At 38.2% G+C, this 20576-nt stretch overlaps 1 protein-coding gene across 1 annotated transcript in view; it reads left to right on the forward strand.

Moving 5' to 3' along the window:
- Window positions 1-15987, forward strand: part of prkcaa (protein kinase C, alpha, a) — a 100873-nt gene extending 84886 nt beyond the window's left edge. The window contains exons 14-17 of the mRNA XM_058072618.1: window positions 1611-1691; window positions 2544-2651; window positions 3433-3573; window positions 11137-15987. Of these exons, the coding sequence (XP_057928601.1) occupies window positions 1611-1691; window positions 2544-2651; window positions 3433-3573; window positions 11137-11301 (495 nt within the window). The 3' untranslated portion in view covers window positions 11302-15987. The remainder of the gene's footprint in view (window positions 1-1610; window positions 1692-2543; window positions 2652-3432; window positions 3574-11136) is intronic.
- The last annotated feature ends 4589 nt before the right edge of the window (window positions 15988-20576 follow it).

Raw genomic sequence — 20576 nt, forward strand, 5'->3', positions numbered from 1 at the left:
CATGCACGGGAAAAACATGCAAAATCCACACAGAGATGGCCGAGGGTGGAATTGAACCCTGGTCTCCTAGCTGTGAGGTCTGCGTGCTAACCACTCGACCGCCGTGTAGCTGTTCAACTGGATGAAAAAGAACTGTCTCAGATATCGAAGCTGATGAGTGACGCTGGGAACACCGAGTGTAGTTATGAGTGCAAGGTTTATAGTATGTCTTTCCATGTTGCTATCCATTGTTACAAGATTGTTTCATGTTACAACCATTTTTTTCTTTCACAGCTTATATTCAAAAGTGCTTAATAATTAGTAGTAGCCATAGATACATTTATACAGTCATGTTTTTGTTCTGCACTTCTCAAGGGGACCATGGCATTCACATATTGAGGTTTATGTGTGTACATTGTGCACATGCATGCCATTGTGAATGGGGGCTAGCACAGGGAAGTCATGCAACCCTCAGGACACCATCATGACAGGGGAGAGGTTTGTTTGTCCACCTGTTGTGTTTGGATTCCCTTCGGCAAGGCAGGCGTGGAGCTGGTTACACACTTAAATGCAGGTTTTTGGTCTTTGTGAACATCAGTGGCATGAATATACAAGTTATATATACATGTGTGTGTGTTTGTGTGTGTATACAACCTGAAGGAATGTCCTTCTGTTTGTAAAGGTCAGATGTTACTCAGCAAGGATGCTAGAATGGCATCCTAAAGCATTTTGAATGTGTGTTTCAATGTCATTTTTTTGTGACTCATGTGCTGTCTATATGGTTTTAGAGGCTCACAGGAGTGGCCGTCTATTACAGTTGGTTATTTAGAATAATAAAATATGTTCATAGTAAGAACATAGAAACCTTGTTTATGACCTTCTATGTGCAGTTTTTAACATTAAATAACACCCCATAGTCCATATAGTCAAATGTTTTTGCTAGAAGTGATACAGGAAGTGATGTCAGGGTTTCATTGTTGAGGTAGAGCTTGGCGCAACAAGTGTGTGTCTCACCGAACATTACAGTAAAATGACTGACACCTAGTGACCAGTGTAGAGTACTTCATATAATTTACATTGTCTATGAAAGCATTGCAAATGAAGGATGGTACTTATAATAATAATTTTATTTGTATAGCGCTTTTCAAAATACTCAGACACTTTGCAGAAAAATGGAGTCGAATAAAAACAAGTAAACAGAGTAAAAGATACGTTAAAATACAACATTCATTCGTTTATACACAGTTAAAACATGAGTAAAGTTATCTATTTATCAGTGGTAATGTGAAACTTTATAAACATGTTATCATGCAAAATACAAATTTTTAAAGAGTAATTTACTTTGTGTGTCTGATATCTTCATTCCATCTGCAAATATTTTGGGAGTGACTTCAATTTTGTGCTTCAATAATTTTGCTGTCTCAGTATTTTTTTATTTTTATTTTTTTAGAAAATATACCTTTTTGTCAGACACTGAAAAACAAGCTACAAAAATTGCTGGTCCTTTGCCATTTTTATTGTGACTCCCCCAATGAAAATCCACAATAACTCAACATGTGACCAGGGTATGAAATATTGTGGGCATATTGAACTATTCTGTTTTAGTCACATTTCTCTTTCTTGCTCTGCAGATTATTGCTTACCAGCCATATGGGCGTTCTGTAGACTGGTGGGCATATGGAGTGCTGCTTTATGAAATGTTAGCTGGACAGGTGAGTGACGGACAACATGGATACTTGTGCCTTAACCTGCCAAAGATTGTTTTCAATACACTAACTTCAATGAACATGAGTTGTTATCTGAAATGCTCCTATCCTTGGTGTGTGAAAAAAAACAGGTAAAGAGGTCATGATGGAGACACACTATCTCTAGCAGGCCTACTGGAGTGTAAATGACAAATAATTCATTTTCTGGACTGTCAAACACCCACATTAGAGTTACTGATGGTAGCCACCCAGGAGGAGAAGCAAAAAGCTGGGTCACCCACTATGTTTATTCTGCAAGGTCTTCCGTGGGAAACTTGTTTGCTGCAATTTGTTGATTTTTATTGGACTGCCATGTTGACTTGTGTCCCTTATTCTCTATCAATTAAACACATTTTAATAATATATACTGTGACTTTTATGGTCTCATTCATAAGAATGGGATTCTTTTTTTTAATATTTTCTTGATTGGCATTTTCCCTCTGAAAGTTCTGAACTCCTTTTTCAATGATAATGTCATACTAAGCAAAATAATGCTGCCCAGTGACCTAAGCGGACCTTATGTTGTTCTTTAGGAAATAAATCGGACTGAATCAGTAAACATTTTGTTTCATTCCGTTTCAAAATGTGGTCATAATATACAGTACACTCATAAAATATCAGTAAAAATGTTAAAAGACACCTTTTTATTTAATAGCATTTGACAATATGTCCAAAAAGAGGCAAAATGCCCACATCCCAAATTGTACCACCGCTCCGTCCCTTTTGTGCGCCAAAGTTGTTTGTGGTCTCCAAGTCCTCCATTGTGCGATAATGGATGAAGCTCAAAGTCTCACCAACATCACGGCTTTCTGTTTGCAGCCTCCCTTTGATGGAGAGGATGAAGACGAGCTGTTCCAGTCCATTATGGAGCACAACGTGTCCTACCCAAAGTCCCTGTCCAAAGAGGCTGTTTCCATTTGCAAAGGAGTGAGTGAACGTTTCCATCACATCAGTGGGATGCACCGTTTCTTTTCTTTTTCCCTGTTTTTTTTATTTTTTATTTATTTTTTTTTACAATGTGCGTGGTCATGCGAATGGTGAATCCATCTGCTGTACATAAAAAGTTAATGTGTGGCAGCTTCATACTTCTCTTTGACACACGCATTTAGTGTGTGCTTTAAACAACACACTTCAGTCTTTTGTCCTTTCCCCCCCCAAAAAGTAACATAACCTCAGTTGAAAATCATGCAAATAAGCAATTTAAGTGGAGTTTCTGGTGCTATTCACTGAAGCTAACATAATTGAAATTCATGTAAGAGAAAGCCGCATCTGCTTGTTCGACATTCATAGCATTTTAGATATAAAAGAAACATACTTTGTTCTAGTTGTGTGTGAATAAAGGATAGAAGACTAGAAGTTTTTAGAATATTGTGAACAGGTTTTTTCTGCCATAATTCTGAAAATATTTCATTTATCAGTAAGGATTTCAACCTTATTTAACACTATGTGCCAGCAGGCCTCTATGTAATTTAACAAGGACCAGATTTTGTTAGTTGCTTTTGTACAAAATGCAACCTGTGTCGTCTGCAGTATGAAGTGGCAGCACTTCTTTAAACGCAAAATAAAGTAAAAAAAAACAAAAAAAAACAGAAAAAGACAGTAGGAAAAAAAATAACGAAAACGACCAGTTTTTATGCCCATCTGTTTTGTTGTCATGCCTAGAAAAGCAATAAAGTGACATTGCCACTGTGATTCACTTGTTTGACAGCTGATGACCAAGCATCCGTCCAAGCGTCTGGGCTGCGGCCCTGAAGGTGAGCGGGATGTCAGAGAACATGCCTTCTTCAGACGTATTGATTGGGAACGCCTTCAGAACAAAGAGATACAGCCACCCTTCAAGCCTAAACTGGTAAGTCCTGTCTTATACACATACGCTTTGGAAATAAAACCTGTAAAGCAGGTTCTTACAATATGACCTGGTGTTGACAATGGTTGGTGCAGGGGATTGAGGACAAACAACTACTATAAAATAATGCAAACATTTCACTTTGTAAGAAGGAAAATGGGTTAGTTTTGTGTTCAGAAGAGTCAATGGATGGATTGACTAGTGTGCAAGCATTTGGACTGATGGATGGATTGATTGACTGTTGCATTGGTGGGTGCTTGGATGGCTAGATGAATTTGTATTTGGTTGGATGGATGTCTTGGTGATGGAACCATGGTTCTTGGACCTGTTCTCCACATACTTGTGTCTTGTGTTCTCTGGGTACTCCAATCCAAAAACATACATGTTAGGTCGTATGTAAATATGTATGAATGTGAGTGTCTGTACGTGCCGTGTGATTGTGATGGACTGGCGACCAGTCCAAGGTGGGAAGTCAGCGGGGATAAGCTCTGAATACAAAATTAATTAAGGACTAGATTGATAAATTATCAGAATATTATAGTGGCTGTGAAATTCAATATGATGGGCTATAGTACCTCTTTGATTACTTGTAGTGCAGCTATCTATAAATCTATAAGCAAGTCAATAATACATATTATTAGTTCATGGAACATGCAGAAAAATTATATTCCAGAATGTCTGAACCCAGTCAAAACAACAACAGCTAAGTAGTATATGCTGCAAGGGACATACAGTATGCGCTGTAAATAATTCCATAGCTTCTTATTTTAATGTATAATTAATATGACGTCAATTTATTATGAAGCCTACATCAGGGCAAGTCACGTGGAAGAAAACAATGCAAACAATTATTCAGCATGGAGGACAGGTATTATAGATTGTCTTACAGATATAAATATTAGTATTTATTTTCTTCTTCCAACTCCCAAGGGTTCCAGTTCTTCTAAAAAGGTGAATCCCGGCCTTTACTATCTATGAAGCCTCCTGCTCAATGGATGGACTTTGTGTGCTGGAAATTGTGTGTGTGCGTGCGTGTGTGTGCGCGTGCGTGTGTGCTTTGCAATTCAAAGGAATGTGTTGGAAGACTGTGAAGAAATCTACAATCTACAGATGCATGTTGAGTATTTTTGTTTCAGTTGTGCGTCTGTATTGTGCACTGAAAGTACCTCACAAAAGAGAGACCCCTCACATTACAGAAAACACTTTTATTACAATATATCCTTTCAAAATAAATCAAGGGGGACATATTATGCTTTTTCCACTTTTCTGACATATAAAAGTAGTTAGAATGGTGTATTCTCGTTTTAAATAATGTCACAGATTCAGCTAATGAGGTCTGTGCATTTGGTTTAAGATGAGCCAGACTTCCTTATATGGGCGTGAAACGGGTACAAGCTGAGTATAACCAATCACCTGAAAGCGGGCCGTGGGTGGAATAAATTAAATCAGACCGTTTTGGGAATCCCAGGAAATACACCTGGAATAGGTGCAGGTTCGGAAAGATCTAGAAAGCTCTCTATGTGAGTTATTGTGTGTAGCTGCTCTATAGGAGTCCATAACTCAATACAAAGGGCCAAAGAGTAGCATGACAGGTCCCCTTTAAACGTGGCTGTACTTCAAAGTGGTGACTGTACAGCTTGTGTATACATCCGTTGAAAATGAATCAACACATTATCGTCACTAACGGATATCCATGTTGTTGTCCTTTTAAGATAAAGATATGCTGAAATATGTGAGAGGGTGTACTCCTGTTTGTGCGATACTGTAAATGCAAGTTTGCAGGGGTGGAAAAAGAACAGAAGCTTTGTCCTGGTTCACTTTTGTACAAGTCTACGTCCATGTTGAAGGGAAGCCAGTGCATGTAAATTGCTTTGCCATTGCACAGTGAATGCTTGCATGGCTGTGGGAAAAATTAGAAATAAATGTGTGAAAAATGAGAAATAGTGTTGCTAGGATGAACACCCAGTCATGTCATGAGCTCCTATCATGTCCTTCTCACCCTTTCATGTAATACACTGTGGAGTCCATTACCAGCAAATAGCTGTTGTTATATGCCTTTCTCACACCAACCTCAACTACATCTAACCCTTTTCCTTCAATCCATACTGCCTCATTTTCTCTTTTTTTTTTTTTTTTGCCCATACATTCCTGCTCAATCTCACTTCATCTGCCGGCAACAGCTGCAGAATTGCAATCAATACCCTCGCTGCACCCAGCTGAGAGATTCAAAACAGCATACAAAAACTATATGGTAGAATGAGCGTGCTCACTAAGCGTTCATGCAATCTTGGATGTTGTCACCACGGCAACACAACAAACGCACATAAACAGCAGCTACATCCACTGAGCAGTGAAATTAGTCTGAATTCTGCAGAATACACACATTGTGTGTTTATGCCCACCTGTGGTGGCCAACATGGTTTTATGGCTTTAAGAAGGATACAGAAAGTAGGTCAGGTGCAGAAGCTGTTGATTGATATTTATGTGATCGGTGGATGAGTAGAGGATGAGAAATAATGAGTGGGAGCGCTGAGTCATTGTGGCGCAGACATCCTGGAACACTAGCCAATAAAGGGTGGCCTAATAGGATACAAGGATATGTACACACACAAATGATACAGTTGAGACAGTTATGATTCACTGCGGCTGTAAGACAATGAAGGGTAAATACTCTTACAAGGTGACTGCATATTGACAGTTTGTCTATTTTGGTCTGCACTTTATGGACTAAATAGGGTTTACCTCCAGTTTGACATGACCACAACAGTGTTGTATAAATGTATAAATCTCATTAATGCAAGAAAGCTTTTGTAGTGATGGGGCTGAGCTGATCCAGTATCGGTATTGGTTGGTTCTGAGACGTATCTGAGCTTCAGTGTTGGGAACAAATGCAGCTGAAAAAATATCCTTAAACATAGCAAAAATAGTGTCAGTGAACATAGCTGTCATAGCACTCGATAAGAAGCATTCATGATCACACAGACATCATAAACCTTGACACAAAACTTTAGGGTTGCTACAATATCATACTTGCCTGTAGAGCCTAACATAAAACCTGGCATCAACATAGTCTATAAAAGCCAAAGAAAATGCATAATACATACCGAAATTGACCGAGTTTGTTTTTTTGTGACTTTAAATACACATATTCCTGCTAATTTTGGTCAAATACGAAATTATATGACCTTTAGGGGTTTCTACTTCAGTTATGTTGTATTTGTCTACACTGCCGCAGGCTCTTTTTCTTCTTCTTTCCCTTTCAGTTTTTCCCTTCAGGGGTCGCCACAGCAAATCAATCTGTTCCATCCAACCTTGTCTTCTACATCTGTCTCTCTCTCTTTGGTCTTCCTCTACGCCTCCTACCCGGCAGCTCTAATGGCAGCACTATCTCTCCTCTGGACATGTACCAACCATCTCAGTCTGGCCTCTATGACTTTATCTCCAAGGCTTCTAACATGTAATGTCCCTCTGATGTACTCGATCCTGATCCTATCCATCCTGGTCACTCCCAATGAGAACCTCAGCATCCTCATCTCTGCTACCTCCAGTTCTGCTTCCTGTCTTTTCCTCAGTGGTACTGTCTCTAGACCAAACAACATGGCTGGTCTCACCACAGTTTTTTCTTCCTCTCCTTTCACACTGCCGCAAGCTTTCTGCTGAGTCATATTTAATACAAGGTAGCTCAGGTTCGTGCATTTAAGCAGTACATGAATCACCCTTTTGACCTAAAATAAGAAAGAATTTGCAAATTCTAATTAAGGAACAGTGCTAGTCCTAAATAAACCACTTGTCCTATGCCCCGTGGCTATCAAACATATGCTGAGTTCAAATGTCTCCACTGCTAATAAACAATTCAATCGGTGTGGTGAGATGAGGTGAATAGCTGAGGGCTTCGCGTGGTGGTGAAGTAGAGGAAGAACGCAAGAGCGATCTTCATGGAGGCGAGCAGACATTTATCATCCTAAGTAGCTGACTTCTTTTAATATGCTTGAGTGCAGAGGCGTGCATGCCTGTGTGCATGCAGAGACAGCGAGAGAGGCAACAAGATTAAATATAAGAGAAAGTAGGTCAAAATCTCATGTAGGACACTTTGTCACTCATGATGTATCAACAGCTTGGGTCATCAAGCTGAATCACACTATGACAAAGAGGGAAGAGCACATACTGTATTTCAAGTAAACATATCACAAAGGCAGGGGTCCAGGTCGCCATCTTGTTGTGATTCATAACCTATTTTTCTTGTTTATGTTTTAGTTGAGCTTCTGTAATCATCTTATGAGCGACTGTTTCAAATACAGTTTTTCCTCATAATATCATAAAAAGTCTGGCGTAAACAACTCATAACAGTCAATAATATTATTTTCATTTCAATGAAAATAACCATCTTTAAAAGCAAAACTGTGGTTCTGAATAATAAACCGTCATATCTTGTTGTCCGCATTGGTCAGTGGAGGTCAGAGTGAGAAATATGCTGCCTGTCTTGAAACAAAGAATAGTCAGTGATGGATAGAAGATGACAAGGAGACGCTACACTTGAAGGACATGAGGTATTACCCATCAGGTATCTGCTGTGATGGATTCACTCTCTCTCTCTCTTCCACACACACACAAACCAACATTTGTCCTTTATCTTAAGTGTGTCTACTCTGACAGGATGCAAGTGGCTTGGAGGGAATGTCACCTGTCAGTAAAAATACCATAGAAGGGCATTTGAACCAGTCTGACGCACAACAATACACATGTTTCTTTGTATGTAGAGTCTGGAGAGTTTGCTTCAGTTTTAACAAAATAAGGAAGGTGAAGGAAAGACAGAAATGTTCAGTAGCTCGTTGTGACAAAGACATCGATTGACACACTTTGGCACATGCATACAAGATGACACTAACATAACAGCAAAACAACAGAAACACATACACGCACAAAACAATGTGTGCTCTGGGAATGATTGTAGGGCAGCGGCTGTTGAGGCCGGGTCACTTAGTCACAAGTTACAACTAGTTCTTAGCTGCCAGAACTTCCATTAAAAGTGAGACCAAGATATTGAGACACACAGATAATCAATTAATCAAATAATTCATTCATTCATTTTCTACCGCTTTTCCTCACGAGGGTCGCAGGCATGCTGGAGCCTATGCCAGCTTTGTTCGGGCGAGAGGCGGGGTACACCCTGAACTGGTCGCCAGCCAATCACAGGGCACATATAGACAAACAACCATTCACACTCACATTCATACCTATGGACAATTTGGAGTCGCCAATTAACCTGTGGGAGGAAACCGGAGTACCCGGAGAAAACCCACGCATGCACGGGGAGAACATGCAAACTCCACACAGAGATGGCCGAGGGTGGAATTGAACCCTGGTCTCCTAGCTGTGAGGTCTGGGCGCTAACCACTCGACCGCCGTGCCGCCCTAATCAAATAATTATTGCACATATTAGTTCATTAGTAATGTAGCACTCCTGTGCCTATAGATGGTGACAACGTGAGCTTAAAACTAGGATGAACTGCCAAACAACAAAGGAGAATAAAACACATTTTCCATCTTCTTTGGCATCATACACTTATAATTTAAAATATGAACATACACTAAGAAATGACCTCCTTGACCAATTTAGTCTATTCTGTAATGTTAAAGTGGCTACAGTGTGTGTACTAGCTGGTGTTCCGTCTACTGTAGAGGCCTTTTTAATTAGACAGATGCTTGAAACTCGAGATGATGACGAGGGGTGAATGACAAGTCAGCAGTAGCCAAAGGGCCTTCGCTCGTAGCTGAATGTGAAAAGGCCAAAACATGGAAGAACAAAGTTAGAAGTGGCCATCCATGGCCAAACACTTGATGATAAATCTGTCTTGGCCTAAATAGGTTGCCTGTGACATTGTGTCATCATTGCTATCAACAAGATTATATGGAAAAGGAGGGAAAACACTGGTCTTCCCAACAGCAACTTTAACTTATTTGGAGATCATTTAGATCAACAACTAGGTCAGGAGACACAAACTAATCCTTATCTATTAGGAGTGCAACCATTTTTTATTTTTGATCATTTGTTAATTAGAATTTTATTTAAATTGCTAACATTTTTCTCACCTTAAAAGTACATTTCTGCTGCTACACACTGAAAAAGCACAATGTACGGTAATAAGAATATAACACAAATGTAGCTGATGGAGATTCATGTGGTGCATTCTTAGCAGCAGAGTAAATATTACAAAATTAGTAAATATTATTATCGATCATAATTTCTCATTGCAGCGCTCTGACAGGCACCAATGAATGCCATCAACCATGCACTCCTGTGTACACCGCACTTCAAAGTCATTAAACTCCTTAACGTTGCATAGAAACACACCCACAAGTGTTGCTGATATGAAAGTCACATATATCAACCAACTTCTGCTGTAAAATAGCAGATAGTGCATTATATTTGTCTCTATGGCTTGTCGCAAATTTGCCACTTTGGCACTCAAATTGTTAAGTCGCTGTATGATGAATTTAGCGTTCTTTGTAAGTTGACACCATGAGTCAGACTGTTATACTGAGTAATAAACTGAGATTTCCAATGGCTTGACAAGCTCGTCATGAGTTCACTGATGGCTCCTACCAAAGAAAGAGCTACCGCTTCCTTGTGTGCGACACAGTCTTTAAATGATTAGTAGTAATTCTGAAGTAAAGTAGATGTCACAAGATTACAACATAGCCATAAAAAAGCTGCATAAGCCGCAGGGTTCAAAGTTTCAGAAAAAAGTAGCAACTTACACACCGGAAATTATAAATAATGAGTATACATGAAACCTCATATGTCAAATCTATGTTAATACTATATCAAAATGTTTTCATGATATGTTATTTTCAGTATGGTCCGATGGTTATTTGCTTGAACAGCAATCACTGCATCACTGCAATGCTTCCTGTACAACAATTAACAGTTGCTGTAGGTGACACACTTCTTGCAGCACTCACATGGATGGATAAATTGTGGATTTTGTTAGCTTGGGAATGTTTCACAGCTGTGCCAATGCAAATATGTTCTTGTGAACGGTCCACTGCCATTCAAGTAAATGAGATCTAGAGTACAATATAATACAGTATGTGATGTGATGCTGATATAAAAATGTGAATGTGCATATCAAGGTGGGGGGAGGAGGTGGTCACGTTTATTTGCTTTTGTGTGTTTAGTTACTGAAGGCAATATAGTCATTCGGAACCAATCAGTGGGAGTTTCAGTGGGAAAGGTCACATCCTCGTGTTTGTGTGTGTGTGTAACAAACATGTATGTTAGTTTCATCTCGAACATTGCTGTGTTTTTGATGGGAGCCAATGGTAAAAGGGTACATACAGTAGTAAAAATTGCTAAATAAGTGACGATTACACATTACATCCTCACTGTAACATTCATTGTACACAAACACTATTTGTGCAAAATGAGACAAATATACAATATACGTTGTTACGACCAATTGTCCTACTCCACATTTCTATGTTGCATAAACATCCATATCAGAACAAAGTCAAGTGCAAAACCCATTTTAAATATTGTCCCTTTGTTCCCTTTGTTCATTGCAGTGTGGCAAAGGAGCAGAGAACTTTGACAAGTTCTTCACACGCACACAGCCTCAGCTCACACCTCCTGACGAGCTGGTGATCGCCAACATCGACCAGGCGGAGTTTGCAGGCTTCTCCTTTATCAACCCCCAGTTTGTACACCCGTCGCTCAACAACAACGCATGAGAAGGATGGCCAAGGTTCTTCCTTTTCCCTCCCCTTGTCAAGGATATCCTCTACTCACTGCCACCTATTAAAACTAAGCAACAATCTAACATCTGACCACCACTTAACATGACCGAAACGTGATGTTTTTATTCATAAACAGGATTCTAGGGCATGCTTATTTGTTCTCTATGCTATATTTTGCAATCGGTTTGATTAATTCTTGGCCACTACAAGAAGGCTTTAGTTTATTCATAAGCATGTACTGTGTACAATGATGTCCTTTTTAATGAAAGTTTACCAAAACTGGACGCACTGAGTCAGAATAGTGTTTATCTATGCCAGTATATGATAGGAAAGGAGTGTATCAGGCTGTATGTTATACAAACAAAGACACACATTTGTTAAAAGGCATGGATTCATTTTTGGAGAAGATGCATGAACTTTGGTTTTCAAGAAGAATTTCAATATACTGTATAAGGTGCAGTACACGCCTGAGGTAGTGAAGATATCATAGCCAAATATGAAGTGAGGCGGTGCAATGTTCCTCGTGTCATGTTTACTTCCTTTAATGTATTTCTGTCAATAATATTTAGTATGAGACACCCTCAACTCCCATTAGTTATCAATTCAAATGAAGTTGCAATGGAGCCTGTAAAGTTAGAAGTTAGTTATTCAAGTTTATTAATAATAAATTCCAAGCTACGATACTTAACAGAGTGACAGTTGTGTATAGAATTTTAAAAGATAATACTTAAAGTTTACAACTTGTGTCTCAGTACCCTCCTTACAGTGTACATAGAATACATGTGCTGATTAGTCATCAAAATATCTTTTTCATAAGATTTTCTGGATACAGTTGTTAAAATTAGGATGCAGTTTTGCTTAATTATCAAAAAAATGTCAACATACAGTAATTAATACCAGTCGATGACTTAGTTTGTTTCTAAAATGCTTGGAGCTATAAGTGTTTTCATCTCCATCCATATTACAATATGTCGAAATGTAGTGTATAACTCCTTTGTAAATAATAATAATAATAATCATGGGTTATTTTCAAAGAGTATAGCAAGTTTTTATACCAACACCTGAATGTGCTTTTCTTACACTGATGCAAGAGTGGGTTGTTCAAAGTGCGGCAGACGCAACAATGAAGAAAGTGCAGTTGAACAGTGTAGCTTCTTTGAACAAATAACATAATGTTCATTTGGGATGATTTCAATCTCTTTGTTGTTGCTTGATTGTAAGTTGTGTCAGGCTGTCTGCATGCAGGTGGTTGCGCCATTCATGCACGTGAGTCATTAAATGCAGCATGCGATTTAATGTAAATCTTAGCGAGAAATCCACATCACACATTTGCAGCGGTTTTATTTGGCTTAAACCATAAGAGGACACGCCCCTGCGTCATCTTACCTTCTCGTTTTATGTTTCTAGGGTCGTTATTTTTAATAGATGAATGCAAAATCTGATTCACATTGTCCTTTTTTAATGTCAATATCATTTCAAGCACACGTCTCCATTGGACAAATATTTCCTGGGCAATCAGCGGAAAGTTCTAGACCTGATCTTATACCAGCAGACAATTTAGTTGCGTTTCCGACAAAAAAAAGATTAATTCATTCATTTTCTACCGTGGGCATGCTGGAGCCTATCCCAGCTGTTTTTGGACGAAAGGCGGGGTACACCCTGCACTGGTTGCCAGCCAATCACAGGGCACATATAGACAAACAACCATTCACACTCACATTCATACTCACATCCTAACTCCTAGCTGTGTGGCCTGCGCCCTAACCACTCGAACACTGTGCAGCCAAAAAATGAACATATCCTTCAATTAATTCAAAAAAGTTCTTTGTATTAAAAAGTGATATGCCCGAACTCAAACTGCTTTGAAATCACGATCGGTTATAGCGTTTTTGTTTTTTTTTTTGGCAAAAAAACATTTTTTTTTAGTTAACCAGTCCCACTTAAGTGTATTTTGTTAGCTGATATTATTTGTGTTAAACAAACGTAATATTTTGATGTTTATCTGACAAAATTCAGTTATGAATTATGATGACAGTCAATCTGCAAGACCCATTAAGCTCTCGGGACTAATCTCAGTGCATTTTTTTTTACCGAGATTATACTTCTTGTCGTTTTGTGGATAGACCAGCGGGACCACTCACTCCCTAATGTCTCATTAATTGTGGTTTACATCCTTATCTTCAATGTTTGTTATTTTTCTGTTTTGCTTTGTTTGCTTGTTTTTTTTTCTCTTTTGTGTTAATCAATTCCTTGCAGTGCACTGCAAGAATATTTTTTTAAAGCACATATTGCTTTCCTATGATACAATAATAACAAAACATAAATGCAACTTTTTTGTTTTTCTCCCATTTTTCCTGACGTTAACTAAAAGATGTTTTTTTAATGTACACAAAATGCCTATTTCTCTCAAATATTGATCCAGAATATGACACCTAATACTGCCTGGCTTTTGGACCCAATCACAATACAGTTGAAGTTTTAGTGGCCTTTTGTTGTGGCCAACCTAAGGCACATGTGTTGAGTTAAACTCATAAAAAATGGGAGCAAAAAAGAAGTGTTGTGTGTAGATTTATGTTGAATATATATTTCAAAACAACAACCTGCATGTGCCAACCCCCCACCCCCACCGCTAAAAAGCCAGTCTTTTGTTGTAAGCATTAGTTTTGTGTCAACCTCTCCTGTCCTGAAGCACACCTGTTGCTGGCCGCGTGGTAACATATAACAAGGCACCATTCAAACAACATTACAGCAGTACGTGGTGCTTCTCTTTGTGTCTTTGGGCTGATTTTGGCCTGAACTCATTTCAACCACAACTCGGCAAATACACTGTCACGCTTTTATGAGTTGGCAATATCTGGTGTAAAAACACAGGTCCATTCTTGCTTGAAAGTGAAAGTAAAAGTAAAAGTGTGCACATGGAATGTAGATGACTAACTCCCCCTGCATGTCTGCCTATCCAAATGTTCTTTATTTTCCTATGACTCCTGGCACCATTTACAATTACACTAAATAAGAGTCATGTGCACATTTCACTTTGGCAGTGACATAAGCTTTGTTTATCGTTAACTTGTTTCTATTACATAGTGGAACCTCCTTTTTTATCATTAGTTTCTTCCTGAAGGTCCAACAAAAAACGAATGTACGCAAACCAAGGCAATTTTTCCAATAGGGAATAATGTGAATCCAATGAATCCATTCCACACCCCCACAAATATATGAAAAAAACATAGTGTTGATGCGTACTTCTTGTACATCCTGGAGATATTAATTTTTAAAAAAAGTGTTTCTTTGGCTCCATGGTGGGTTTATAGCAGTCACACACAATAAAAAATGAACCAACAGTGAGTCAGCAACGCATAGGGTGCTCAGTTTGGGTACTCAATTTTACGGAACAATACAGTACAGACTGACTAGTTATGACTAGTTGTATGCAATATTGTAGAAGAAGTGAAACAGTGTATGAAAACTGAGGCTACATTTTCAATGAAAATCAAATCATACGAAAATTGGGATGTACGAAAACCGAGGTTGAACTGTAAAAAAAAAAAATCCAAAAATGTCAACCCTTGTAATGTGTGTTGTTTAGGTATGTATGTAACGTTTTTGGGAATTTAGAAACTTCTCGCTTAAAGTCAGCTGGGATAGGCTGGATGAATGAATTGGAACTGCTTATTCCAAAAATATGGAACCACTGTGACTTCAAACATGAAAAGTGAAAGTTAGTTAGTAAAGCAGCAAAGTTCGTCAAAGAGATTTAAGTCACTGCCAAAACTGAACTGGAACCCCCCTTTCTATCCCCATGTCTGCTTTCCCTCACATGCACATCATTGACAAATGAAAAGCATGTAACTCATTATGTTTTTATGCATAAAACTACAAAACCATTATTTTTTTTCCTTATACAGCGCTGCATTAAGCATGTTTATGACATGAACATTCAAATTGCTAATTTTGCTCAAATTTCAGATGCATTTCTTCAAAAGCTCATAATCGGTAAACAAACGGAAGGCACAAAAAGATGTTTATGTATTGTTTTTCAATTCTGGATCATTCGGGGGTGTTGAAGGACTTTATCCCCCCCTTTATCCTCAGTGCTAATTGAAGCCATCCTCCTAAATATTTATTTTGTTTGTGTTTTTTTCAAGCAGCTTTCTTTCACTTGCTATAAAGCCCAGAAATGACTTTGGAGAGCCATGTGTATGTTGGTGTTGTACATTGTTTACATTATATGTGAGTCTTTTTTTTATCTTAATGTGATTTGTTCTGGCCAGATACTAATGAAGTCATCTTAATTATGAAGCACATTGTTTTCTTACACTACTGCTCATATACATGTACTGTATGGAAGTACATGATAAGGTAAAGTGAATCATTGCTCTCTACTGTGAGCTTAGAAAGGTAAAGTGTGTCATCTTGTTCAATGAGGAAAAAGTGCAAGAATGCCTTATCTCCCAATTAATACAGTCACATGATCTCTTACTCTACTTGTACAAAAAACAACCTGCAGTAGATGCCTACGTAGGGCAACAATCAGTGAAGGATTACGTTGTATTTTGCATATGTTTGTTCTCTTCCCTCGTTAGCCTGAAACCTTTAAAATGACTCTGAGCAACTTACCTTGTAATTGATTGTGTCCTTTGTACCTAATGTATGATAATGCAAATAAAAACTGAAAAATGAGGTTCATACTCTGGCAAAGTGGTATTTATTTGGCTGTCAAAAAAGTTAAATGATATTCTAAAAAGAAATGCTATTGTTTCTGCTATTAATAATAATAATAATCTGAAAGAGCCATGAGGATTTAGGCACAGTTGTGGTCAAAGTCGGCTGGTCAGGTAGGCAATTTAGACCAATATGCTAAAGGCCTCCAGACGACTGCAAAAAAAAAAATGGATAAAATGGGATAGTTCAAATTGCTGGGGTCACTTAAAGAGTTTGGCTTCTCAAAACGATATGTGTTCAAAAGAGTAATACATTTGCGTCACAATCCTGGAAAAAAAAAATCCAACCTTACTTTCTCTCCAGTCATATCAATGCACTCTATCGACTGTCCCAGATGGCTGCAACGCTCACGTTGTTTACGTATGTGTTCCACAGCGTATGGAAACGCAGGCGTCAATACGAACGGAGGTAGAGAATGAGTCACTCAGAGTGTGCTCGCCACAGAGAATACAACTTTTCCAATTAACATAATAGACTATTGTGTTCAATTCATAGATATATACTGTATTTTATTGGGTTTTTATCCAGGTATTTTCATGTTGTATCAATTTGGAAAATAAAAAGTCAAAAAGTCACGTTTTTTATACTAATGAACACAAAAAAGTATTTTTTTTCTTTGTGTTAGTCTAAAATATTTTTGAAGGTAAATAAATACCATTATTATTCTCTCTTAATCTAATAAATACATAGAGTGAAATATAAAATATCAGTCATAGAAATTTGGGTATGTTTCTTTCCATTTATTTCTATCTATTAACATTTAAAAATAGTTTAAGTCTAGGTGTGTGATTTTTATACTAATACATTACATTTTTTATGTAAAATATCAGCCAGCAGCATGAGTATTTTATGTACAGTATATTCATTGTTTTATTTAGTAATATGGTTGTCAAATTATTTGTGTTGACATATTTAAGCCAACAGCCATTTATATTACATTTTATATTCATGGATCCAAAATGCAGAGATGAGAGGTTGTGGGAGGAACACAACATGGTTTAATAAAGCCCAGGTGGGAAAAATACACCATGAAGGGATAGTTAATTAGGGACAGCAGCAGCAGCAGAGTCTTACTAGTAGGTCAGGAACTACTGGGGCATACCTTGCAGAAAGTCCATGGGAAATGTCTTGACTATGAAGAAGCACAGCAAAGGATCAGGAAGAAGGAGATACAAAAAGACAATCTACCAAAAAAAGCAGGAGAGCAGTCCAGAAGGAATCAGCCAGCTGACAGAGATCAGCTTTACTTGTTGACAATCACAGGCAGATGCGCCCAGTGGTTCAACCCCCAGCTAAGGTGAGGGACCCTGCTATGTCAACAGTAAGCCATGTAAGCCAAGGATAAACTATGGACAAAACAATAGGAATAACAGGTTCACTCCCTTCAGTTATGATCATCTTCCCTTGTCTATCTTTACCAAATGTTAATCTGTGATTCAAGGAGTCAATGTCACACACGTTCTTATCTAATCCATATAGAAGGGGTGGCTGATCGTGTTGATCTTATACAGTTTCAGACAATCCAGTATTCATGGATACTTACATACATGTGGCATTGAGACGTCAGCTTTCTTGTAGTCAATCCAGGCAGTCCTTCGGTGTTGTTGCCAATACCTTCTGTGCTTTGCTCATGTATTGATCCTTATGCCTACCCACTTTGGCCGCTATGATTTTACAAAATTAAAAAATATATATGATTTACACCAATAAGTATAGAAGAAATAATACAGTATATGGATTTGTGTGTACGTTTATTTGTATTTTGTATATTAGTGCAAAGCGGATAATTCATTAACATTAAGATCAATACAGACCTCACAGCTAAGAGACCCGAGTTCAATCCCACCCTCGGCCATCTCTGTGTGGAGTTTGCATGTTCTCCCTGTGCATGCGTGGGTTTTCTCCGGGTACTCCGGTTTCCTCCCACATTCCAAAAACCTGCTAGGTTAATTGGTGACTCCAAATTGTCCATAGGTATGAATGTGAGTGTGAATGGTTGTTTGTCTATATGTGCCCTGTGATTGGCTGGCGACCAGTCCAGGGTGTACCCTGCCTCTCGCCCGCAGACAGCTGGGATAGGCTCCAGCACCCCCGCCACCCTCATGAGGAAAAGCGGTAGAAAATGAATGAATGAATGAATTAAGATCAATACATTTTATTTAAAAGAAAATTTGCATTTTTTTTGTATCTTAAAAAAAGCCATGGAGAATAATGAATTGTCTACTGCGTTATTAGAAATGTTCCTGCTTACATCATCTTCACGTGATGATGAATGTAAGCCTGATTAGAGAAAAGCCCCGTGGCATGTGTTCATGTGGGCCCAGCTGGTGTGTGAGCTTATGTTTAACACCTATAAGTTTCAGTCCACTACTTTCTGCCATTATACTACACGAACCAAAAAACAAACACACACACATCTGGAGCTGGTACACATGCACAGAGTTTTGTTATGAGAGCTCTTCTCACCCCTGAGCAGTGCAGATGATAATTTACAAGAAGACACTTAAAGGGTTGACTTCCACTGAAGAAAAGAAAGTTGTATTTAGCAAACAACCAAGCACATGAGCAAACATGTAATGTGTGATGTCACAGAGGAGTGGACGTCCTTATATGGTTCATATTTAGGAAGCACTCATATCACCTCGTACTTCGGTACAGGACAAAAAAAAAAAAAAAAAAAAAAAAAAAAAAATCTTAAACTATATTAGGAAAGCAGGAAGTGAACAAATGAACTTTGCTTCTTCCTACTCCTTTTGGACATGTGGAACTGTGAACTGATTATGTGATGCACTCAATTGTAATCTGATGTATGTTCAAATGAAATAAAACCATTACCATTACATGTGACCAATCACAGTGGAGTGGGCCTACCCAGAGGCGGGCCGTGGGTGGAATAAATGAAAACAGACCGTTTTGTCAGGAAGCACAAATCCAAAGAAATACAGCTGGAATAGGTGCAGATGCAGATTCTGAAAAATCTAACAAGTTTTTTCTGCAGGATATTGTGTGGAGCTGCTCTATAGGAGACCACAACTCGAAAAATTAGCATTATAGGTCCCCTTTAAAAATGCCCAATGTATAAAATTTGCACCCAAATCCGTCTACACAGGTGATACATCATAAGATATTATTATTACTATTGATTGGCAGGATTCATGTGATATACTGTGTGTATGTGTCTTATTATTATTATTTTTTTGAGAAATACACCACATGGTGGCACTGTTATTAAACCCCAATGTGGACACCATCACTCGGAATGACTTGAAATTTATCATACATCACTCTACAAAACACCCACTGCAACTTTTGGATCTTTAACCGATAAACACATGTATGTAATGTTTGAACAAGATTGGTTGAAAAACATGGCCGCCATCAACCAAAACCTCTTGTAGAGAAAGGGGCATGACCATGTATGTATTGATAATAAAACTTTGAGGATATACGTATTACATGTACTATCTTAGCAGGTCTTAGGAAGCATTTTGAGCACTACCCATAGAGTAGATTGATTAATGGTTGATTGTGTAACTTCCAAAGAGGGAATATCTCCTGCCTGATGCATACTGAGAAGATGTTATATTTCCTGACATATCAGCCTGCAGGAGTCCAGATGGTGGAGCTCACATTGATATTTGGCTGTCAAAGAACAGGGGGAAATTAAAGATGAAATAAAAGGGAGTTTGTGCTGCAAAATGTGTGCAACTTGTCACTGTGAGGTCAGCGAGTTGTTACGGGAAAGCGGCGAGCCGATGACATGCTCTTCTTGATGAATCCCAATCCTTGTTCACTGAGGAACAGAATGTGTCAGTTAGTCATATGTAAGCCTGTGAATGTCCAGATGCTCCTCAACGAAGGCCCATATGTTCTCAGACACGATGTTCTGAACCCGTCTGACAGCTGCTCAGGTTGTGTTTGATTCCATGTGACAACATGCTGTGTAATCTTATGTACAAATAATTAGCTAGGCTTGATGTATATCTACACTACATTAGTCAACCATTCGTGGCTAATGTGCTTGCAAGCCAATATTGTAGCGATTATAACATAACGCCATATTTTAGATTATATTCCATTAACAACCGCCAATGATATCAATAAAGATAAACCTTCTTTCTCATGGACATGATACCTCCTCTGACCCTATGTTAAAGCCAATCAAGTGTAGGTCAAACTATGCTGAGCAGTTAAATATAGTTGAATACGTACATGAATACATATTTATTTCCCTTTTCTGTGCATTATAACACAAGAAAACAAGTTAATTTCAATTGCAGTTGAAATTGAAATTCAATTACGTACAATGTTGTCATTGGAATACACCTAATTTGACTATGAAGCCCTCAAAAAAAACTCTAACAACGTTGCATTGTTTGATATATTAATGTTGTGATCATGTGTTAACATATACATTGATGATAACATGCAATTAGCTGTGTTAGCTGCTACAATAATAATATCACTATAGCTTGGTTAAAATACAAGTCAGGTATGTAAATGGAACACTGATGCCTGTTGCTAGCTAGCTCATATAATTGTTTTTT

The sequence above is a fragment of the Doryrhamphus excisus genome, chromosome 1 (genome assembly GCF_030265055.1).
Source record: "Doryrhamphus excisus isolate RoL2022-K1 chromosome 1, RoL_Dexc_1.0, whole genome shotgun sequence".
Taxonomy (NCBI): Eukaryota; Metazoa; Chordata; class Actinopteri; order Syngnathiformes; family Syngnathidae; genus Doryrhamphus; species Doryrhamphus excisus.